The sequence below is a fragment of the Hypomesus nipponensis genome, chromosome 26, assembly GCF_054491055.1.
Source record: "Hypomesus nipponensis isolate SF chromosome 26, ASM5449105v1, whole genome shotgun sequence".
NCBI classification, from domain to species: Eukaryota; Metazoa; Chordata; class Actinopteri; order Osmeriformes; family Osmeridae; genus Hypomesus; species Hypomesus nipponensis.
In genome coordinates this window covers 10202501-10217500 of record NC_140386.1, presented here as the reverse complement: position 1 = coordinate 10217500, position 15000 = coordinate 10202501, and the positions used below count along the sequence as shown (strand labels likewise).

At 54.5% G+C, this 15000-nt stretch overlaps 1 protein-coding gene across 1 annotated transcript in view; it reads left to right on the top strand.

The window, feature by feature from the left end:
• Positions 1 to 7653, top strand: part of LOC146221422 (inactive tyrosine-protein kinase transmembrane receptor ROR1-like) — a 64996-nt gene extending 57343 nt beyond the window's left edge. Inside the window, exons 2-5 of the mRNA XM_084692321.1 lie at positions 1749 to 1811; positions 5771 to 6058; positions 6420 to 6456; positions 7554 to 7653. Coding sequence (XP_084548447.1) covers positions 1749 to 1811; positions 5771 to 6058; positions 6420 to 6456; positions 7554 to 7653 — 488 coding nt within the window. The remainder of the gene's footprint in view (positions 1 to 1748; positions 1812 to 5770; positions 6059 to 6419; positions 6457 to 7553) is intronic.
• Positions 7654 to 15000: the final 7347 nt, after the last annotated feature.

Sequence of the window (15000 nt, the reverse complement as noted above, 5' to 3'; positions counted from 1 at the left end):
CCTTTGCCCAACCGCAAATAGCACACGGTGTATTTCCGCATTTTGCGAGGTATTTATCAAACCAGAGCCTCGTCCGCCAATCAGCGCCTTACTCCGCCCTTTAGTGGGAGAAATCGCCTGCATGTTACATGCCACCATGGGTGATTCGAGGGAAAAGAAAAAGAAGGTTCAGCGAACAGGAGATAGAAAAAGTGGTTCACGAAGTTACAGCTAAAATTAATATGTTACAAGGAAGAAATACACCTCTCCTCCCTGGTGGTGTGCTGCATGTTCCGTCCCAGGTGGTGTGCTGCATGTTGCACCCCTAGTGGTGTGCTCCATGTTGCCAGCTTGCAGCAGCCTCCCCCTCTAACAGGTGCAGCCTCCACTGCCTTGTTAGAGAGCCTCCTTCCCTGCGCTCAGATCCCTCGCAACTGGCGGCGCGGCGCTCCACCGCGGTTTATCACCCAATTAACACGTCCCCACGGCATCGTGCCCCTCCTCCTCTACTGCAGACGCCCCCCCCAGCACCACACACACACACACCTTGCTGGCACGGTTCCTGAAGGGAGCCTGTTAAGAGTGTGTGTGAGGGTGTAAGTAGAGAAGACTGGCGTTAATGTTGTGCTTACATTCTCATTCTGTATGATATCTGACAGGCTGGGCCGCAACATCGAACCCTTTGTTTACTTTTAGTTCCTTTGAAAATCGTACGCTGCAGTTTACATTGGAGCGAGCTTGATGGTGTGTGTGCGTGTGTGTGTGAACTGTACATATACTGTACATGCACGCCTGCTGTTATGTGCGAGCGTTCGTGTGTGTGTGTGTGTGTGTGTGGAGGGAAGGGTTCATACTCTCCCAGGTGTGTGTGTGTGTATGTAGGTGTGTGTGTGGAGGTGTGTGTGTGTATGTAGGTGTGTGTGTGGAGGTGTGTGTGTTTATGGTGCCCACCCGTGTACAGTAGTGTTTGAGACTGTGCCAGCAGAGTGTCTGTGCTGTCATCACCCCGTCACTCATCATGTTAACCAGCCCAGTCTGCAGGGAGGCAGCCCGGCACATTACACCCCCTCAGTCACTCACACACACCAGGGAGGAGGGAGGGAGAGAGGGGGAGAGGGGGAGAGGGAGGGAGAGAGAGAGTAGGGAGGAGAGAGGAGGGAGGAGAGAGGAGAGAGGAGAGAGGAGGGAGGAGGGAGGGGGAGAGGGGGAGAGGGAGGGAGAGAGAGAGTAGGGAGGGTGAGAGGAGAGCGGGAGGGAGGGAGGGTGGTGAAAGAGGATAAAAGGCAAAAGAGAGGGAGAGAAGGTAAAAAGAGAGAGAGGACGAGGGGGAGGGACTAGTTCTTCTCTGTTTATTGTCCACAGTAATCAAATGTCATTGGGACAGATTTCACCTGGTAGAGAAAGTGTGTGTGTGTGTGGACAGCTCATTTGGAACTGCATAATCTCTGTAATGAGATGTGGAAGGCTATCGTCGGGTTTTAATACAACTGGTCTCTGATGCTCCCTTTATAAAACAGAGCTTCTGATAAACCTGTCCCTGCAGGTGTACATACCTGTCTGCTACTGTACCTTTATCCATGTATGACACAGATTTATGTACGGGATAATAGTATGGACAAACTGCAATCGTATGTCATTTTGTGTGAGTGTAAAAGTGTCACTTCATTTTATGCAGCCAAAAATAGTTTTAAGAACCCTCTTCTTTGATATTGGTACAGTCCATGCCTGTGATCCCTTCTAACGGTCCGATCCATTTCCTCTGTCTGCAGGGTCCGACATCTCCCAAGACCCCAGTGTAGTGTCCACCTCATCCTGGAACACGTCGAACGAAGGTGAGTGGAAAGGATAGTGCGACACACACACACACACACGCTTAGAGACACACACGCTTAGAGACACACACACACGCTTAGAGACACACACACACGCTTAGAGACACACACACACGCTTAGAGACACACGCACACGCTTAGAGACACATGCGCACACACGCTTAGAGACACGCCAAGCTGCACTAGACTACGCTAACTACACAGAGGCCCACAGCTGTCTCTTATCTGATGGGCCGATGCTGATTGGTTGCCATGTTGGGTCTGGGGGCAGCGGGAGGCTTTGATTGGCCGAGCAGAGAACATTCACAGTGTTTGGAAGCAGCTGGGCCTATCAGCATGAGTCATTGGCAGGAAGACGAGGATTCTGTAAGATGACATCAGCGGCTACAGTAGTTTACTGTAGCATACGCACACTCACACAGTGTGTGTGTGTGTCTCTTTCAAAGTCACGTAGTCGGTAATAGAGGGGCGATGAAAAGGGACAATTTTAAGCAATCTGCGATATTAAAGTTTGTGGGCAGCTTGAGTTTCAGAGGGAGTGGGTAGCCTGTCACTGCAGCACTCCACACAAGTCAATCAGGTGAAGAATGGCTTTGTACTAATACTGACAGGACATTTCTCCTGGCAGCACCCCCCCCCCCCTCTCTCTCTCTCTCTCTGTGTCTCTCTCTCTGTGTGTGTCTCTCTCTGTCTCTCTCTCTCTCTCTCTCTCTGTGTCTCTCTCTGTGTCTCTCTCTGTGTGTCTGTCTCTCTCTGTGTCTCTCTCTCTGTCTCTCTCTCTCTTCTATTATCTGTGATTATGGCAGTTAGTGAAGTGGTTCCCCAAGCATCAGTTTGGACCCATCCCAGTGGTATGGTGTGTGTGTGTGTGTGTGTGTGTGTGTGTGCGCGTGTGTCTTACCTCTGACAGCACCACAAACATCTTGTGAGATTGCAGTCTGTCAGCAAAGGCAGATTGTACTAAATGAGGAGTTGAGGAGTAGCTAACACACCCACACGCACACACACACACACATACGCACAAGAGAAGGGAAAGTGGGAGTTTACACAGTGATATTGAGAGACACACACAGGAAGGTCTGATACGACAAGTGTTGCAGCCCCCCAGACTCCAGCCTCCTCTTGATGTGTCTGGCCCAGCAGCCCTGCAGCCTGAGCACATGCTGCTACCATAACACTCACCTCCCAGCCCTCCCTGCCCCCCCTGCCCCCCCTGCCCTCCCAGCCCCCCCTGCCCTCCCTGCCCCCCCTGCCCCCCCAGCCCCCCCTGCCCTCCCAGCCCCCCCTGCCCTCCCAGCCCCCCCTGCCCTCCCTGCCCTCCCAGCCCCCCCAGCCCCCCCAGTCCTCCCAGCCCCCCCAGTCCTCCCTGCCCCCCCAGCCCCCCCTGCCCCCCCTGCCCTCCCAGCCCCCCCAGCCCCCCCTGCCCTCCCAGCCCCCCCTGCCCTCCCAGCCCTCCCAGCCCCCCCAGTCCTCCCAGCCCCTGCCTTTCTGTCATTTTCAAACTTAGCAAAGACATTCCGACAGTCCGGGCTGGACCTCCTGGTGGGTCGTATGTTTGACACCCTGTTCTAGACAGATCAGACAGCAGCACTGTGTCCTGCTGCTAGTGTGACAGTGACCAAGACCTTCCTTCTCTGGGAACAACAAGCTCACACACACACACACACACACACTCTCTCCCATGCACACACACGCACACACACACACAACTACATGGAGTGCACTGCATAAACAAAAGAGGCATTTATGAGTGAACTTGACCCTGGTATCGTTGCGAACATTAAAATCAAGATTGAAGTTATTGCGTTTGGTTATTACATTTGGTTTGTTAATCCACTTAGTGGGCTTCTCAAAGCAAACAGTTAGGGTAAGGTGTGTGTGTACATTGTGTGTGTGTGTGTGTTGGGGGTGACACACTACAGCTTGTAATCCACGCGGTATTTGAAGACATGGAGGTGCAGCAGTGATTGTGTGGTTAATATAATAATATCCGCTCCTGAACTCAACCCCCCCTCCCCCCCCCCCCCCCCCCACACACACACACACACACACCACACCCCTCACTTTCACATAGATGGTTTGTATATTGTCTTTAGAGAGCCTGTGTTTGGCTGGAGGGGGGTGCCGGTGGGGGGGGGGGGGTGAGGTCAGGAGATTTAGACTTCCGTTGGTCCCCCTTGGACTGGGGAGTCTGGGAATCTGGTGTGTGTGTGTGTGTGTGCTTGCTCACAGCTGTGTAGCCAGGGGCCCCTCCTGCTCAATCCAGGGGCCAAACTCAGGTCTCCACACAACATCCTCTCATTAATGTGGCCCTCCAAGTCACATTCCATACATTGCTGCGTACATTAAAGCTCTGGCCTCTTTGTTGTGGCCTCTGTCATACACAACCCTGGAGCGAGGGAGGGGGGAGGGGGGGAGGGAGGGGGGAGGGGGGAGGAGGGGGTGGCTGTCCGAGAGGTGAAGAGGAGAACATCCACTCAAACACATTGCCCTTCATACATTCCACAGAGAAATAGCGTGTGTGCGTGTGTTTGTATGTGTGTGTGTATACACACGTGTGTGTGTGTGTGTGTTTTGCCAAGCCTTGCACCCCAAATCTCCCTGGGACTTCCGGCCTCCCAAGTCAACGTGAGCACATCTTTCCCTCCAAGACCCAGTTCTCAGATAGTATCTAGACAGAAACAAAGGCCCACTCTGCGCTGGGCCCCCACACTGGCCTTCCTCGCAGGGCCAGGGAGGAGCGGAGCGAGGAGGAATGTGTTCCATCCCTGGACCTGCCAGGCTGGCGGTGGTCTGATTCCTCCACACTGAACAGTCTCCCTCTCTCTCTTGATGTGTGGGCCTGGTCCGAGAAAATCCCTCAGAAATCCCTCTCTCTTTATCTCTCTCTCACTTGCTGTCTTGTCTCAGTCTTGTCATGTTTGTGTGTCTACCTTTCTTCTTGCACACACATGCACAAGCTCTCACATCCACACACACACGAACACACACACACTAAAGCACATACATGCAGTTCTGTAGACACCACAGAATGTGGAGCAGGGATATTTCTCTTGGCTCACCGGTATGTCCATGGCCATGTGTGTGTGTGTGTGTGTGTGTGTGTGTGTGTGTGTGTGTGTGTGTGTGTGTGTGTGTGTGTGTCTGGCAGGGCAGATTCCCAAGCAGAGGAAAGTTTCCTAGGTTTTATATGACAAGAGTTGTTCTGGAACCTTCTCTGGTAACTCGTAACCCTGGTGAAAACCCTAATCTTTTGTTACCACAGTGGCAACCACATCATATCTTGTTAAGAATCCTCACCCAGCAGTTAAGGCACATTGACTGGATCAGGGACACACAGACACACACAGACACACACAGACACACACAGATAAGTGTTGGTGCTATCTATGTCTTTAGGGGAAGGTTGCCATGGAGATGAGATTTGGGGGAATAATCCAGATGTGTGTCTTCTGAGGGCATGCTATCTGTGGGACAGGTTTACTGCCTCTCTCTACTACAGAGTTTGTTACTTTTATAGTTTTTCAAAACGTGTTTGTTGGTCCTCTGACGTTAACTCCGAACACGAAGGAGCACGTTGTAACGTAATACACCTTCTCCTGTCTCCTCTCTTTCTCTCTCCTCGCCTTCTCTCCCTGCTCTCATATCTTTATCTCTCATCCCTCTCCCCCTCCTGTCTCTCATCCCTCCCTCCCCTCCCTCCATCCCACCCTCCCTCCCTCCTTTCTCTCCCCCTCTCTCCCTCTCTCCCCCTCCTATCTCTCACCCCCCCCCTCTCTCTCATCCCTCCCTCCCCTCCCTCCCTCCATCCCACCCTCCCTCCCTCCTTTCTCTCCCCCTCTCTCCCTCTCTCCCCCTCCTATCTCTCACCCCCCCCCTCTCTCTCATCCCCCCCCCCCTCCTATCTCTCACCCCCCCCCCCCTCTCTCTCACCTCTCCCCCCCCTCTCTCTCCCTCAGACCACTTCCTGCGTCTGGACGCTCCCATGAACAACATCACCACGTCTCTGGGCCAGACGGCAGAGCTGCTGTGTCGGGTGTCAGGTGACCCCCCCCCCAGCGTGCGCTGGTTGAAGAACGACGCCCCTGTGGTCCAGGAGCCTCGCCGCGTGTCCTACAGACCCACCCCCTACGGCTCCCGCCTCCGCATCCGCAACCTGGACACCACGGACACGGGCTACTTCCAGTGCGTGGCCATCAACAGCTTCGGCTCCGTGTCAACCACGGGGGTGCTCTACGTCAAGTTTGGTCAGTGGAGAGACTGTTTACCTCTTCATCATGACTCGCTTATCTTTTCTTTTAGGCGGACAGTCAACTAACAGTTGTAACGAATGCAGTTACACTCCACAAAGGTTTAGTGTTACATGTTTATAGTTGCGTTGTAGTAATAGGTCATAACTACTCCCTGACTCCTGTTTCACCCAGGAGAAGGAACATCCAAAACTAAATGTCTAGTTGTTGACATCAAGCTAAAGTGGGGTCCAAAACAGAGTGATGTTAGATGTGCTTCTTGTTGAGAAGGTGCTGAGGTTAGCAGGTCTGCAGACTGTGAGTCATGGGCTCCTTTGTGTCATATTAAAAAGATATCTTGTGTTTTTTTAACTTCCAGATCCGCTTCCAACTCCACTGTCAGGACGACCATCACCGTAAGTCCTCCCTCCCTCCCTCCCTCCCTCCCTCCCTCCCTCCCTCCCTCCCTCCCTCCCTCCCTCCCTCCCTCCCTCCCTCCCTCCCTCCCTCCCTCCCTCCCTCCCTCCCTCCCTCCCTCCCTCCCTCCCTCCTTCCCTACCTTCCCTCCCTCCTTCCTCCCTCCCTCCCTCCCTCCCTCCCTCCCTCCCTCCCTCCCTCCCTCCCTCCCTCCCTCCCTCCCTCCCTCCCTCCCTCCCCCTCTCTCCTCCCACACCAGCTCCCACAGTACACTGCAGGCAGGAAAACACACAGTAGTCAAAGACGCAAATACCAGGCTGGCTTTTAAACTGAATCCAAGTTGGGAAATGCTGTTGGAGTAAAAGGTCAAAAACCCCATGAATAAGAGGGACTGGAGTTTATTTCCATAGTGTCTTGTTTTACCAAGTCATTCCTGACAGTTTGCACTACACACTACTGGACTAATCAAGGGCTGGATGGATTCTGAAATAAATAGTTTTGACCGTAAGTGAAACAGAGTTTCTGTTTGGACATGGTTGAACCTGTAACCTCTTGATCTGCCGTTAAATGTTGTACCACTGTGCAACACCCTTCTCCTTTCTTCAGTCAAACTGTCTTTGTCTGGATCAAGTTCTCTCAGATGCTGTGGCATAAATCTGTATTTAGTTTCTAAATGGTTTGAATGACTCTGAATCAGAGCGCTTGAGACAGACAGTTTTTCCATAATGGCATTAGAAGGAGGCGGGTTCCCTGTTCCATGGAACTCACTGGTAACGGCCAGATCAAAGAGACTGGCGTCTGTAGTGAACTAGACACTCTGTAAATTCATACCCCCACAAACCCAGACACACACAAACCCAGACACACGCAAACCCCCACACAGGCACTCCCTCTCTCCCTCACACACACACACAGTTTCAGACCGTATTCAGCAGTATGACGTGGTTGTTATTGAATCCAAAACCTGATTCTCTGCCTATCAAGTGAAGTCCCGCCTCCATGCCTGGAAACCCTCTCTTCTGCGGTGACCTGCTTCCTCAGACTGGAGAGGGATTACTCTCCAGAACTCATGTGATTCCTGTTCTCTGCCTGTCAGCTGTCTGGCTAAGGGCTGGCACGTGTTCATCCTGATTGGTCTTGACCAATCACATCGCCGGGAGCCTGCTCTCACCTGGCCTCCTAAACGCCGTCATTAGACCCCTCGGTCAGCCTGCACAGGGCCCCCTCTGATGGGACAGAGGGGGGAGGGATGGGGGGGACGGGGGGGGCTGTCAGGGGGGAGGGTGAGGGTTGAAGGGGGGGTTGTGAGGGGTGGGGTTGTGAGGGGTGAGGGGGGGGGGGGCTGTGAGGGATGGGGGGGTAGGGCTGTGAGGGGGGGGGCTGTGAGGGGTGAGGGTGAGGGGGGCTGTGAGGGGTGAGGGGGGGGCTGTGAGGGATGGGGGGGTAGGGCTGTGAGGGGGGGGGGCGTCAGGATCCGACAGCCGCTGTTGGTTGTCATTACTGTCACCTTCAGCTGATGATCTGTCCTCAGTCCTCAGGCCACAGGGTCACCTCATGATGACAGGTGACAGACCCCCCCCCCCACCCCCCCTTGCTTTTTTTCCTGCTCTCTGCATTGGTGGGTCACAACATCATGCCGGTTGACATTGCGGTGTTAGAGAGACACCTGGGACTGAACAGGTGTTTAGTCTGTGTGTGTGTGTGTGTGTGTCTGGAGAGGGGTACCCCTTGTGGGTGTTCAGTAGTCCTGGTTGTGTGTGTCGTGTTTGACCCAGACGTACGCTCCAGATTGTGCATGCTCCAGTCCTCCACCACTAAGAGCCAGCTTCTCTGGTCCAGACCATCAGTGCACACTGTGGCTCAGTTACACCAACACACATCAGCTGGGCTGCCCACAGCGCCACGTGCCACAGGGGGAGGGAGGGAGGCAAGGAGGGAGAGAAAGGGGAGAGAGAAAGGGGAGAGAAGGAGGGAGAACTCTCTCTCTCTCTGTCTCCGTCAGGCTCTGCTTGTACGACTCTGTTAAATCTGCTCATTCACAGCTTTTAATAAGAGCTGACTGTTTGCTCTGCTCCTTCGTTTACGTGAGTTCTCTTACAGGGACCACCTGGGAGATGTTGGTGGGGGCGGGAGGGTGTGTGTGTGTGTGTGTGTGTGTGTGTGTGGGGGTAACAGAATCTTGGAGATGAGGTATACCCCCAGGCACGCGGGAGCGGGAGGGGGAACAATGACGAGCGGGAGCGGCCAGGTTCACACCTCTCTGCTCCTCTACCCTGCCTCCTCTACCCTGCCTCCCTCCCTCCTCTCTCTCTCCCTCTCTCCCTCCTCCCTCCCTCCTCTCTCTCTCCCTCTCTCCCTCCTCCCCCTCCCTCCTCTCTCTCTCCCCACTCTCCCTCCTCCCTCTTCTCTCTCCCTACTCCCTCCCTCTTCTCTCTCTCCCCTCTCTCCCTCCTCCTCCCTCCCTCCTCTCTCTCCCTCCCTCCTCCCTCTTCTCTCCCTCCCTCCCTCTCTTTCTCCCTCCCTTCCTCCTCTCTCTCCCTCCTCCCTCTTCTCTCCCTCCCTCTCTTTCTCCCTCCCTCCCTCCCTCCCTCTCTTTCTCCTTGGAGATGTTTTCACAAGCCAGAACAAACACGGAGGGGGGAAAATGGCCGTGTGTCCAAAATTAGCCCTCCACATCAGCAGTCCCTCTCCCTGTGTCAGGAGACGAGAGGAGGGGGGAGAGAGACAGACAGAGAGGGAGAAAGATGTAGGAATTGAGGGCAAGGGGTAGACAGACAGATGGGAAGAGAGAAAGAGGAGAAAGTAGAGGGAGACAGAGATGAGAGAGAGCCAGATAAACAGTGTAGCTGGGCTTCAGTGCTCTGTGCACTCTGGGATGCATGAGCTCTTTGATGTTTGGAGGGGGGATCTCCCCAGACTATGTCTGGGTGATGGTGGCATTAGCAGTGAGCAGAGATCAGAGATATGTAACTCTTACCAGAGGGCCACCAGATGAACCCCAGTCCTCCACAGACACCTCAAACAAAAACAAAAAAAGAGAGAGGCTGAAGTGAGATTTAGATTCTTTCCTTTTGTCGTACAGACAGACCACAGCAAGGCCGCCTACGTCTCGGGGAATTGCATCGCGTGAAATGAGAGCAAACTAATAACTTTGGAAAGCCATAGCCATAACTTTCCCTTTCCTTTAATAGTACTTGTTCTGGTAAATGTAAACCGACAAGGTTTGCAGCCCCTCAGTTTTTCCCCTCCTCCAAACAGGTTGATGTATTCAGTGGTGAGGAGGTGAGACGTGGCTAGCCGGTCTTCACCCTCCTCACCCTGCCCACATACCCCGGCCCCAGGACTCTGTTTAGAATCAAGTCTTTCCTTAGCGTTTGAGAAGATTAATACCACTACAGTGGAGCTGTCAGAACTGGTTAAGGTTCCCAGAACCTTTCTCTTCAGTGCAGGTCTCACTTTTGGCTCAGAGGGAAAGCGAGAGAGAATGAGAGAGAGTGATAGAGAGAGAGAGAGAGAGAGAGAGAGAGAGAGAAGCAATTAGATAAAGATCTGGAGCTTTTTTCCTTATTTTTTTACCCCTTCTCCTCTCCAGGATAAGAGAGGGTTTTAACAAAGACCAGATCCTCTCCTTTCTCCCCATCTGACTCGCTCCCTCTCTCCGTCTGTCTGACCTTCCTGTGGTCTGTTCATCTCTTGCCTCTCTCCTTGTCCCTCCATTCATCTCTTCTGTCTGTCGTCGCTGAATCATCTACTGAAGTTCTTACACCTCCTGTGTTTGTTGACAATGAAACTTCCTCTCGTAAAGAACCAAGTGTTCTAACCAATCTATCTATTTTTCACTGTCACGCGCCGTAGCATAACACCCGACCTGATCCTTGTTGACGCTAAGCTAATTAGAGGGCCATCACAGAAGCGTACGGGTTTTCCAGTGGACTGATGTGTTTACGTGGCCGAGACACCAGACCACTTTATTTTTATTTCATCGATACGTAAATACAGAGCGAGAGAGGAGAGAGGGGGGAGAGAGTGGAGGGGGAGAGAGAGAGGAGGGGGGAGACGGGAGGGGCAGAGAGAGAGGGGAGAGGGAGAGAGAGGGAAGGGGGAGAGAAAGGGAAGGGGGGAGAGGGAGTGACCCTGATTACAGTTTGGGTGTTCGTCTCTCCTCAGCCCAGTGCTAGTGTCAACAACGCCTGTGCCTTCCAGGTGTGGACCCATGCTGCATGATTTATACTGGTCTATATCAACCCTGTCCATTTGAACAGCATCTAAACCATGCGAGGAAAAGAGCAATTCTCTGCTACATTCCTGGGAACTGTATGTAAACAAACACGTACGTGGGTTTTTGTCAAGTGAGCTCAACGTTGTACTTCCTAGCTCCACTGCAGACGGGGGTGCTGGGCTGCCTGTTCATGTCATCCGGTGTAGACGGGGGTTTCTCTACAGCTTGACCCTGGTGGGATCGACACACACACACACACACGTGGGCCTCTCTCTCTTCCTGACACACACACACACACACACTCTTTCTAGTGTTTAGCTGAGCCCTCCACAAAACTCAATTGCAGCCTTGTTGTAGATCTTTTTTAACTATGTGTTGATTGATTGGGGATCAGGACCCTGATATGGGCCACAGAGGGGAGGCCCTTTGACACGGGGGCCGGGGACTGGGGGCCGGGGACTGGGGGCCCTGGGCTATAGCTCTGTTTGAAACCGGAGCCCCCCAGCACAGTGCTCCACTGATCTGGGTGGGGGGGCAACCTAGGTGAGAAATCCTGGGTCCCCTCTCTCTCTCTCTCTCTCTCTCTCTCTCTCTCTCTCAGCTCTCTCTCTCTCTCTCAGCTCTCTCTCTCTCTCTCTCTGCTAAACTCTAACACATGTACCCTGTTCTTGTTATGGCTGTTATCTCCCCCAGCCTCCATCCTCCCCCCCAGCCTCCATCCTCCCCCCCAGCCTCCATCCTCCCCCCCAGCCTCCATCCTCCTGTTTTACTGGGAGACGAGGAGGTTCTCTCCTCTGTTTAGTTCTGGAAGTGACGGCATGCCCACAGACCCTCATCTGTTCCTACGCCGGCAGGGTTCTGTGATTCACGACCCCCAGACACCATCTGGGCTATTTTTAAGCTCTGCTTGTCAGTTCAGTCTTCGAACGGCTGTTAATTACCTGTCCTTTTGGCCCAACCTTGAACTACGTCCAATATTCCGTGGTGTTCTCCTTACAGACAGTTATTTTGGCTGTGTGGAACCATCACTCTGACAGCAGCTGGGTTGAGGGGGGTTATTTAGTAGTAACACAATGGGATGATGTTTCCCTTCCCCTCCAGTAAAGAAGCCTTGAGTGTCTGTTAATCACTCACGTCAAGGCTTTGCTCCGTGTTCCCAGGGAGCCACACGCTTGTCCGACATGCGTGTTCTTGCCCTGCTAAGTGGCGGGGGAACACGAGGCAGAGCGTGTGCGCTCATGCCGGCTAAGTGGACACCTTTGTGCGTCCTCTGATTGTTCCTGATGGCTGTAAATCAGCCTGTGAAGGAGGGGGGGGGGGGGGGGGGAGAGCATCTGGTGCCCCTCCCCTTTTTCAAGCCATCCCTCTTCTTCCTCGCGTTCTCCCTCCCTCTGTCCTCTCTCTCTCTCCCTCCCCCCTCCTCCCTCCCCCCTCCCCCCCCCTCTCTCTCTCTCCCCCTCCCTCCCTCCCTCCCCCTCCTCCCTCCCTCCCTCCTCTCTCTCTCTCTCTCTCTCTCTCTCTCTCTCTCTCTGCCAGCTCTGTTTGTTTTGGAGGGGTCTGTACACACGAGGGGTCAGCGAACATAAAAACAAACCTCCTCTGTTTTCCTGAAGTACCTCTCCTCTGTTTTCTTTCTCCCTCGCCTCCCCTCGCCCCTCTCTCTTGCCCTCTCTCTCTCTCTCTCTTGCCCTCTCTCTCTCTCTCTCTTGCCCTCTCTCTCTCTCTCTCTCTCTCTCTCTCTCTCTCTCTATCTCTCTCTCTGTGTCTAACTCCTGAGTTGTAATGGACTCACTAGCAGTTTGATCCTTGCCCTTCCTCTGTTTACTAAATCACTCAGGCTCTGTGTAGGTAAACACCGGCAGGGTTTAAAGGCCAGCTTCTTCTTTCCCCACCCTCGTCCCAGAAACCCTCACCCTCGCCCCCTCCTTCACCAGGGTTAGGTGATGCAATCAGGTCAGAGGGCTGAGTGATGGGACTTAGCCAGGCATCTCTCTCTTTTCTCCATCTCTCTCTTCACTCTCTCTCTTTACCCCATCTCTTTATCTTTCGTCCCCTCTCTCTTCTCTCTCTCTCCCCCACTCTCTCCCCCACTCTCTCCCCCACTCTCTCTCTCCCAAGCCAAGCTGATCACTCTCTCCCCCACTCTCTCCCCCACTCTCTCTCCCAAGCCAAGCTGATCACTCTCTCCCCCACTCTCTCTCCCAAGCCAAGCTGATTACTCTCTCCCCCACTCTCTCTCCCAAGCCAAGCTGATTACTCTCTCCCACTCTCTCTCCCACTCTCTCTCCCAAGCCAAGCTGATTACTCTCTCCCCCTCTCTCTCTCCCAAGCCAAGCTGATTACTCTCTCCCCCACTCTCTCTCCCAAGCCAAGCTGATTACTCTCTCCCCCTCTCTCTCTCCCAAGCCAAGCTGATTACTCTCTCCCCCACTCTCTCTCCCAAGCCAAGCTGATTACTCTCTCCCCCACTCTCTCCCACTCTCTCTCCCACTCTCTCTCCCAAGCCAAGCTGATTACTCTCTCCCCCACTCTCTCTCCCAAGCCAAGCTGATTACTCTCTCCCCCACTCTCTCTCTCTCAGCTCTGTACCAGCAGTGGCTCATTCCCGCTCTCTGTCTCTGGATGGGACAGAGGCCTCTATTGTTCCCTGCCGCTCCCACACCATGACCCACACAGGGCCCTTTCTGTCCTGATGGAGTCCCTCTCCAGCCCCCAGTCTCCAGCCCCCAGTCTCCAGCCCCCAGCCCCCTGCCCCCAGTCTCCAGTCTCCAGCCCCCAGTCTCCAGCCCCCAGTCTCCAGCCCCCAGTCCCCAGCCCCCTGCCCCCAGCCCCCAGTCTCCAGTCTCCAGCCCCCAGTCTCCAGCCCCCAGTCTCCAGCCCCCAGTCTCCAGCCCCCTGCCCCCAGTCCCCAGCCCCCAGTCTCCAGCCCCCAGTCCCCAGCCCCCTGCCCCCAGCCCCCAGTCTCCAGCCCCCAGTCTCCAGCCCCCAGTCTCCAGCCCCCTGCCCCCAGTCCCCAGCCCCCAGTCTCCAGCCCCCAGACCCCAGCCCACTGCCCCCAGCCTCCAGCCCCCAGCCTCCAGCCTCCAGCCTCCAGCCCCCTGCCCCCTGCCTCCAGCCCCCAGTCCCCTGCCTCCAGCCCCCTACCTCCAGACCCCAGTCTCCAGCCCCCTGCCTCCAGCCCCCTGCCCCCAGTCCCCAGCCCCCTTCCCCCTGCCCCCAGTCTCCAGCCCCCAGCCCCCTCCCTGTGTGGTCACGGCCCGTCATGGCCCCTGCCTGCTGCCCTTTGTCGTCGAGGTATCACCGCCCACACGCACGGTTCACGTGTCCCCTCGAGTCTCGACCGCGTGGTCCTCGGACGTGGTCGCCCGGCGCTTACCATCAGCCCTCAGTCTAGTGTTATGGCACCAGAAAGTTGAAAACATAGGATGTGGAGAAGCGAAGGGAAGGAACAGAAACATAACGATAAACAGATTTAGTTTTCTTCTCCACTCCATCCGCCGGTAAGAATCGTTGTTTTGAGTTTGAAATCCTGTCTCTGGAGAAGTGTATGAATTATTATTTTTTCTTCTTTCTTGAAATCCTTACCACACTGTCTCTCTCCTGCTACATCTCTTACGTTCTCTCTCCCTGTCTCTCTCCTGCTACATCTCTTACGTTCTCTCTCCCTGTCTCTCTCCTGCTACATCTCTTACGTTCTCTCTCCCTGTCTCTCTCTCTCAATTCCTTTCTCACTCTCCCTACCCAGACCCTGACTGTCTCTGTCTTTCATTTGGGGCTTGGAGGGAGGGAGGGAGGGAGGGAGGGAGGGAGGGAGGGAGGGAGGGAGGGAGGGAGGGAGGGAGGGAGGGAGGGAGGGAGGGAGGGAGGGAGGGAGGGAGGGAGGGAGGGAGGGAGGGAGGGAGGGAGGGAGGGAGGGGGACTCCCTGCCGGAGGATATCCTGTAGAGAGGAAACGGGTAGTCTGCTAACAAGGTAAAGGCTTCTCCAAACAGGAAGGAGAGGTCTGTGATGACAGCTCATATCCTCGTCCATCAGCGCTGACAGACACTCTCAAAACACGTCCTGCGCCCTGATATCAGCCAGACACGCCCCCATCTCCTCTCCCCCAATCACACCCTCCCACTCATCGTAGAGTACTTCCAAATTCCCCCGAAATCGATCTGACGGCTTGTTTGTAGTATGTTCTGTCTCGCCTCATATCCCCTTGTGAGAGGGGATATGAGGCATGAGAGGTCTTTATCGTCTGATGTTCCGAGATGGTTCTACTGAGAGCTTCTCTTCACATGTTCCTCCTTTAACGTCCTGCCCCCGACCGGACGTTCCGC